The sequence below is a fragment of the Cryptomeria japonica genome, chromosome 5, assembly GCF_030272615.1.
Source record: "Cryptomeria japonica chromosome 5, Sugi_1.0, whole genome shotgun sequence".
Classification (NCBI taxonomy): Eukaryota; Viridiplantae; Streptophyta; class Pinopsida; order Cupressales; family Cupressaceae; genus Cryptomeria; species Cryptomeria japonica.
This window is the reverse complement of record NC_081409.1, coordinates 707,292,604-707,301,631: the sequence shown is the minus strand read 5'-3', so window position 1 is coordinate 707,301,631 and position 9,028 is coordinate 707,292,604. Positions and strand designations below refer to the sequence as shown.

General features: G+C 35.7%; 1 protein-coding gene across 2 annotated transcripts; it reads right to left on the bottom strand.

The window, feature by feature from the left end:
• Positions 1-1,315: 1,315 nt before the first annotated feature.
• On the bottom strand, positions 1,316-8,813 carry LOC131075054 (uncharacterized). 2 transcript variants are annotated; one of them, XM_058011844.2, is made up of 6 exons: positions 8,284-8,813; positions 5,087-5,365; positions 4,746-4,919; positions 4,542-4,648; positions 2,767-3,116; positions 1,316-2,617 (listed from the first exon to the last, which is right to left on the bottom strand). In XM_058011844.2, the coding sequence occupies exons 1-6, from the start codon at positions 8,500-8,502 to the stop codon at positions 1,908-1,910; spliced, it is 1,839 nt and encodes a 612-aa protein (XP_057867827.2). In that variant the 5' UTR covers positions 8,503-8,813; the 3' UTR covers positions 1,316-1,907. The 2 variants fall into 2 exon arrangements, with proteins under 2 accessions (XP_057867827.2, XP_057867828.2); XM_058011845.2 differs by having other exon boundaries at positions 1,316-2,593.
• Between the last annotated feature and the right edge of the window lie 215 nt (positions 8,814-9,028).

Sequence of the window (9,028 nt, the reverse complement as noted above, 5' to 3'; positions counted from 1 at the left end):
TTTTGAAATTCATAAGACCTTCAACGTTTGGGCAACAATTGAAACACCAAGAAGCCAGATAAGTTTGTTGTATTCAAATTGCACTAGCATTTTGAAAGAATACAAAATGGAACACCTTTGTTGAGTAAACTGTGTTTGCAAACTAAAAGTTACGACTATAGGTATTGCATTCGGAAAGGAAATTAGTTTCTCGTGTTCGTTAGTTGTGAGTCGGCATGATAATTTTGTAGATATTCTTTCAAGATCTGTCATGAGGATTGCCAGAGGTTTAACTTTCCAGTAACACAAATGACCACCATTATTTGAACAACAAATGAACCACAACAAAAGGAGTACAGATACATTGTATATTTGTTCATAAGGCACTGTAATTTCAAAAGAAAAAAAAAAAAAATTCTAAAAACACTTGTTCAAATAAGTTTAAAAACGCTTCCTTGTGCATATTTGGATGCAAACTAAATGTTGAGGTCTGGCAGGTATCAATCTTGTACTTCGCCAAGAAATAGTATTGTGTGTGCCAAAAAGTAGCACAATAGTCAAATTGGTGATATTTTGTACATTTTTTCACATAAACTGTTGCACGGAATACCATCAAATAGAAGCTCCAAACAATTGCACGTAATTGTGTTACTGGATTCTAGAACGTAAAATAGTTCAAAGATCTTTTATCTTTTATCGTATCAATAATATATTTTCTACAAAGGCACGTGCGGGCAGTCTGTCACCAAAATCAGTCACCCAAAAACAATCATAATTAGAGATTATGGCACATTTTATTGTAAATTTTATTTCATTTGACAATAGGTTTCTACAGTTCTTACTGCAGAAAACAGAAAAAAAAAATCCTTATATGTTTCAGACATTTATTTTTTCTTTGAATTTATTTACCAAAGCTCTGATGATGCGTTGCAGAGTGCAGCCCAAAAGTTAGTAAATAGTAAAATACACTTTCTAATTTGTTTTAGACAGTAAACAGTGCAGAAATCTATTTTAAATTCAGTGTGCAGTGAAAATTTCAGCTTTTAATCTACATTTTGTTGCTTTACATTACCTAGTGCAACTCAGCCTTCATTTTTTATTGCAATCAGGATGCTATGCTTGAAATAATACTTCACCGTCACACCCAACATACCTTAAACCCAAGGCATAAAGGTCTTTGTCAAATGAATCCTTCAAAAATAATTTGTAAAACAAAAGGCCAAAAGTAGGTGTGAAAAGCAATATAAAGGATCAATAATCTAAAGCTAGATGCATGTTTTAGTATGCCCATCAATTGGCTGTATCAATTAAAGCATTGAAATATATAACAAATATCTAAGAAAAAAATGATACAGCTCTTTGAAATATGATGACCTACTATATTACATTATTGCCCAATGTTCAGTTGCAGGCAAATGTTAGAATGTTCATCCCTTTTGCTAGATTAGCTTCCTATTGCAAAGTCCTTTGTTTCTATCAGCATTTCATCTATTGAACATGTGAATAGCAACTGCTGCTCTGCATTGACTTGTATTTGGTTCATGAGGATCATCATGAAGAGTAAAAGGTGGTAACCTCAACCATATTGATAATCAGGCCGTAGCCAGAACAAATGGTGGATCAGATATTTTGCACCCTCAAATTTACATGACCTGATATTTTATTTACTTCCAGGATCCAAACATTCTTGACAGTGCAATGTACAAAAATACAATTAAAATATAAATGAAACAACTTAATTATCATAACAAAGACACTTCCCATTTCCTCCCTGTACAAAAGTCTCAAATACAGTACTACTACACATATCGATCAAGATTGGTGCTTGCTTGTAAAGCAAGAAGTATTTGAAACGACTGAAATGACCAATTCAATTATTTGAGATCCTGTACATCTCCCAATATGGAAGGCAAAATGCGCAGTAACTGTCATCTTAGTCGACCACCTCCAACTGTCCCATTCGACTCATTTCTTGTAGCTAGCTCATCTGAAGAATGAATAAAGAACTGGGGAAGGGATGCAACACGAGGGAGATGTAGCAGCAAATCTCCAGATGACTCCTTCCTTGGTATAACAGTTTGGCAATTAGAATCCGTAGAATTGTTTTCAACCACATGAGGAACAAGACCACCACTCCTTGGGAGTGTAGATCTCACATCATCCATATCATCCACAAATTCAGGTTCTTCGTTAGTACATTTTCCAAAATTAAAGTCTGTGACTGGAGCTTTAACCTTTAAAGGAGTCGTCTCTGACAAATGCTCAGTAGAAACATCTTTCTGAAGGAGACAGCACATGGAATTAACTCTTGCAATTATTGATTGTTCATCAGATGTTGCTGAAAGGAGAGAATCACTCAGCAAATGTTGAGCAATTTCATCAAGCATTCTTTTGTTTGATGACCAGGTGTCTTCACCTGCAGAACCAGAGCTGCAAGAATGTCTCTGCTGCTCTTGGAAGTGTATACCTATTTGACTAACCAAATTGCTCATTGATGTTGACAATAATCCAGATCCTTGATCCAGTAATCCATTGAGAGACTCTGTTAATCTCAACTGCTCGCACTGCTGGGACCTTTTCATGTTCAGTTCATCATTGTCACTGCTGCCATGATCTTCAATGGCCCGTGAATCCATTACTGATGGTAAAAATAATACCACTAATTTTACTTCCAAGTAGAATTTAACTCCAAAACTTGAAAAAACTAAATTATTTTGAGAATCTGTATAAACATTATACTTAACAGATCATGTTTAATGGACAATGCTAGCAGTTCATGACACATACCTGAACTGGGGGAAGTCGTTTCCGTCCTTACTTCAGAGTCAAGTGCTTCACATTTTGGAACCAATGTTTCAGACACAGGAGGTGACATATCTGGGAATTGTGGGAAGGGCAGAAGATACTCATTTTTCAAATGATCAAATTGTGACAACATATGGGATTTGTTATCTTGGGCATGTCCATAGTGGGATTGCTCATTCTGGTCATGAAATGCTGCACTTCTAGCATCAAAAAATGGAGAACCTCTACTTGGGAAAGGCTTTTTGCTCAGCAAGCTTAAACGAGCATCACATTGTATAAGCTTTTCATAGTGCCTGTTCAGCAATCCTTGAGGACACTGTAGGAAATGCCTCCTGCAATGCATAGAAATGAATTTGAAACTGTGGATATTAAGAGGGAAAAAACGAGCTTTTCTTGCTTTTAAAAATTAGCTTTTCATAAGAAACGCATGAAAAGAAAAATTATATCCTGTGTTATGGCTAAGCAACACTTTTTTAGAGCATGCCTGGTCAGCAGACACCAAAATTATCCAATTGCATGCAATGAGCAAAACATTTAAAAAACTATGAATAAAAATCAATCAATATCTGGAATTTCAGTTAAGGTATAGTTTGGCATTATATTCGGAAAGCTAGAATTTGACTGCAAAAAAAGATAACATCTGCCTCCATTCACATATCAACCAAAATATTGTTAAGACTTGAAAACTGGCACAGGCTATCCCAGATTTATTGACCATTTGCGTTACCATGAAAGAAAATTTGGAAACGAAACTAAACAAGTAGAGAATTCAAATATGTGTAGCCATACAGAACAGGGCACTTTGAAAAATTAGCAAGCACTCAAATTTGGAACATGTGATTGTAGAGTTTGTGCAGATTCGGTAATTGAGAAACTCAAGGCTTTGATTCCCCAACTACCAACAATCAGTAAGCACTTGGTTTGACAATTGTCAAGTTGGGGTGATAGGGGAAAAAAATCAGACAAAAATATCAAGACTTAAAAAGGGAAAAAAAAATTATCCACGCTAAATATATGTATAACCATAAACTGAGTTTGAAAGGTCGAATATTTGAGAGACACCAAATCATTAATGAAATAAAGAATTTTCAAGATAGAATTTGAAAACTAGAAGATTGTAAAAATACAATAGCCAACAGAAATTTGGTATGCACAATTTGACAGTGTAAAAAATACAATAGCCAACAGAAATTTCATATGCACAATTTGAATATATGTAAAAATACAATAAGCCAACAGAAATTTGATATGCACAATTTAATCGCATATCATCTCTCTTCTTCAAAACATCAAATTTCAACTGCCATGCAAACAGAAATACAGAAGCTTGATGAAACAGAAAAGGAAACACTGTATGAAATTTCTTGCAATAAGTTATCAAGTTAAATTAAGACACTGCATTAGAAAATGATTGAAAACACCTTAACCATCATCCTCTTTAAAATGTCAAAATTTTAAATACAATGTCAGAAAAATCAATCTAAAAAAGACCTTAAGTAACTAAGCTTAGACTTTCAGCAATGTAACCCAGCTAGCTTAGCCTGTTTATATTATCAATTAATGACAGCACTTGCCAAAATCATATTTATCTACCAGTTTGCTTAAATATAACAAGAATGCAACCAAAGACATATGCATATAATATTTGCCCAGGAGAAATGACAAAGCAAAACCACAGCTTGCTGTTATTTTGCAGAGAGAGTGAGTGCTCATGATGTTACAGTGAAAAACGAAAATAAGTTACCAGATATGCTAACCTGCATATGGTAGCCTGTCCTCCTGTAAAGTCAGAAGTAGCCTGCCATAAAGTGTGCTTTCTCGGCTGAGGATTCGTCTCTCTGAAGAATAGCGGTGGCCTTGATACCTATAAAATTAAAAATCAATAGGAAAAATCATTAAAGCAATGAAAATAGAGTTCAGCTCATAATTGCGACAGATAATTCATTTTAGTATTTTACTACCTCAATGTCTATGGTTCCAGCCTCATTCTCAGGACAGCTTGCCTTCAGAGCTGTGATATCAGACCATTGTATCTCTATCTTGCTTTTCAAGCCCCCATCCAATACCTCCCATACTAGCTTATGCTTTGCAAAGTAGCACTTTGCTACCAAATCACCTTCATATCTTGATATGCACTGGCAGAAAAGAAATTTTTATCAGTCCAAAAGTGCCAATTAACATTATGAAATATAAGTTCTAATCATATAACATCGAGAAACTTTCAATAATTAAAAGGTTCACACTACTGCATCCACATTGCAAGGGCAAAATCAGACTATGGTTTTACATCATACACCCTTACCTCCCAAGTCCCAATCCTCAAAACTGACACAGGGAAATTGGAGGCTTTAAGCTTGTCTGCACTTGCCTGGGCTGCTACAGACCTTGCATCCTTCCTTTTGACAGCATCCTGGTTCAGACTGCTTGTATATGCTGGATCCTCTTGAGATAGCTTCATCTGAATCAGGTCCAGCAAGGAAGGTGTTTTTCGTAGTGTTAAACCTAGTGGGCTTGGTTCATTCAAGGGATTGTAAAATGCAGCCTGTGTACGAGTTACGTTTGATCCAGAACTCCATTGTTGCTGCACACAACAAAGGACAAAATGATAAATTTCCAACCAAGAATTGCAAGATCCCAGACTTTAAAATGTTAGCCAAGATCAGCAAATTTGCAAAACCTGTAAATACTTCCAAGCATGGTTCAATAAAATTCATGCAAACTAGATGTGAACCCAAACCTACAACAAAGCTGTTTGATGAAAGGAAAAATGTCTCTGCAAATTACACTACAGATATGCTTCTTTCCTTGGCAGTATGTCATTGCAATCACAATAGCAAAATCTTTCTCATGAAAAAATAGGTATAACACAAGATGACTTTTTAAATTAATAAGGAAAAATTTGAGATAGGTCTAAGGTTAGAGTGACGGAAAAAGAAGAAAAAGTCACTACACAAATCGGGAATGAAAAGCAGAAACCCTAGTTTTTGGACCAAAAAATTTAAAAAATCGCAATGCAATCATAAATGGCAAAATTTTCCAGATTTTATCCTAAATTTTTTTGACTTGTCTCCTGCCAGAGCTTCATGGAGATCTACTACAAAGTTACCAGTGCTTCAAAGTTTAAGCCTTTATAAACCAGAGTGAGTTGAAACTCCAACAATATTCATATAACACCACAAGCAACTGACCAATCAAATGGAAGGAACTGCTGCTCATATTTTTGCTGTACAGATGGCCCCATAAAACCTCTGGCAGAAGAAATCAAGAAAACATGGATGCCATCTACCGCTTTTTAGACAAACAAGTTTCTAGTGCAAGACTTCTTATGCAGAGTCCCAATAAAAATACCGGCAGAGAAATTAGAATTTCATCAAACATGGGAACATTTCATTGCAAATTGCTTGCAAATTCTATCAACAGCACCCACTAAGAGCTAGCACTCCTCCATGGGAGATGACCATTCTGACCATTCACTCACCGTTGTTTTGAAACAGTACTCAATAAGAAATAACAGAAGATCAGAAGAATTACACACATCTGATAAATTAACAATGAGGCACAAATCAAAATCCCATTGGCCCATCTCTAGTACATGAAACTTACAAAGATGCTCCACAACAACATCCCCAGTCCCCCATCCCCCAAACAGAAAAAGCTAAGCCCTTGTTTCTTTTGTTAAAAGAGCATTATTATTGATACAAAGGGAGAACAATCCAGAAAAGTCTGCATATGGTCCATCATGGCGGTAAGTAATTAGCTGACTAGCAACAAGGCTGAGATAAAAAAACAACATAGTATAAGATCTGAAACTTAAAAGAACAGCACCAAAACCTCATCCTCTCCCTAAAACAACTGCCCTAGTTCAAATACCATTGCAAAAAAGACCAAGACCTCTAGAAAATAGAACCCTTTGCTTCTTTCATGACCAGAACATATCGCTAATAAAAACACCTAAATTCTACCATGATAAATAAAGTTCATGGATCGACATAGGCTCAGTAAAATTATATTTCTTGTGATTTCAATTTCTAATCAAATTCATTACAAAAATGTTTTAAAATAAATCTCTCATAAATCAATTCATGGTCCAAATGTAAGATAAGCAAATGTCGTCATATGGGATGAGTTTGTGGTAAGAAGTTGTTGCTTCCATATCAAAATTCAGGGTTAAAATTTGAAAGAGTTTGAAAGAGACATATTGTATTGAAATTTATCAAAATACCAAACCTAAACCAGAGAGTTACTCATAAATGAAATTTGCAAAATAAAAAGAGATTAATGAATGACTTATTCAAAACAGAAAAGCAAGGGATCAAACTCTCAAGGCCATGATTTGCAAAGCGTGGGTTATAACTCCAACAAGAAAAAATACAAAGAGGAGCTATCAAAACATCTTGTGCTTCCATTCCCACAAAATCCTAATGAGGGGGAAAAAGGACAGAACCCTCACTAGGACAACTGCTTGTTTCCTGTCTTAGCTAATTCCAGATTTTATTCACACATGCGAAACTCAAAATAAGAGGGCATCAGCAAAAAAATTATAAGCTAAAAATTGATTTTTGGTCCAACACCTAAAATATTGTTTTATTTTTGACAAAATAAATTTTGTGCTCCAAAACTTAATATAAGAAAATGCCATCAAATGGTAAGTCAAGCTTAACTGGTTAATCACTGGGAATTAACTGCAAATTCTGGCATTATAATGTCAAAGATACATGTTAAATGTTAAAACTGGATGAAATATTGCATTAAATTCCCGGTATAGTATAGCTCACAAGCCTGGGCTGGGTACAAGTCTCATGTGACTGAGCCAAAGAGAAACACCGCCATTGTAGCAGCTGGGGCAGAGGGTAAGAATAATAGCTTAACAACCATGAGGCTAAGTTTACCAATGCATTTTTTTTTGGTACATGTCCAGTGAAAAACGTTGAGACGGACAATCAAAACTGACACAACCTAGGGTTTCTAGAGTACAGATTATAACCGACAACAGAGCAAAAATAATAAAAAAACAGAAAGGGTTTATTAAACATCTCGCACCCCCTTCCTGCACAATGGGAAGAAAGATACGGAAGAAAAAAAGAGGATAAGCTCCTTCAAAGATACAACCGTTTGTTTCCCCCATTACCAGTCATTTTATCAGTTCTCACCTCAAAGTTCTACCATTAAAAATATGAAATTTGAAAAACACTGTGGCACCAGCAAAGTTTTAATTCGCAAAGCTGTAGATTCCGATCCAAGGCTCATATTAGAAACATGTTTTCCAAGCATTCTCTTATAAATTTAATTCATTCTCCAAAGCCAAAATTAAGGGGGAAAAAAACATCGAATAAAATCGGTGTATGGAACCAAACACACGACCAACCTAGTACGTTACGACTGGCATTATCAGAAAAAAAATAAGATCAAAGCATTTTTAAAACAAATAAATATAAGGGTTTCCAAAACACAAAACAAAGGTTACATTAATTTTAAAATAAACGCAATTCAATAATATACCTGTTGGTGCGGCACAGCAAATTTGGGCCTTTTAAAACTCGGAGGGCGGCCATCCTCTGCATCGATCTCCACCTTAACATTAACAGTAGACGAGCTCAAATCGCTGGTTTCACTCATACTCTGCGCATTACTATTATTATTAGCAGCTGTAACATTTACTGTGGTTCCAGACGTAACTACAGTAGATTCAGGAGTTCTATTGTTCACAAACTGAACCATCTGTGCCGACTGCAATTACAATACCAAAAATTCGAAACCTAAACAGCGCTGACAAATACACTCGTGGGCTTATCCAAACACAAAAAAGCTAATCTACAGAATAGAAATAGCGTGTTTAAATCATTGTGCAGGGTTCGAATCAGAGGAGACGACAAATGGGCACAAGTTAGAAACCCTAGCTTTGGGGTTAATTATTGCGAATCTCTTCGAACCACCTGTGTACAAAATTTTTTCTCCTTTTTTCGGTAGCGGGATCTTCCAGAGCCTCGATCTCGTGGCCTTTCCTTTTTCAGTGTTCCAAAAATTATTTTCACCTTGGCCGAATATAAAGGACGGATGGTGTCATGGCCATACATACAGTCTCGTATGTATGCCATGGATGGCCATGAATGAAGTTTTTTGTCGTTTTGCGCGTTTTATTTCATGAAAAACACGGTTTTTTTCCCTAGTTGTTGTATTCTATTAGACCTCGGCTTCTCTCTAGGGGTCTTTGTCGTTATTCTCTAGGTCTTTTATAAATGCGTGA

Excerpts from the sequence above, each read along its gene's own strand:
- LOC131075054 (XM_058011844.2), bottom strand. The coding sequence starts at position 8,502 with ATGGTTCAGTTTGTGAACAATAGAACTCCTGAATCTACTGTAGTTACG. Across the intron at positions 4,920-5,086 it reads TGAGGATTGGGACTTGGGAG|TGCATATCAAGATATGAAGG; the intron begins GTAAGGGTGTAT and ends CTTTTCTGCCAG. Across the intron at positions 2,618-2,766 it reads AACGACTTCCCCCAGTTCAG|TAATGGATTCACGGGCCATT; the intron begins GTATGTGTCATG and ends TTTTACCATCAG.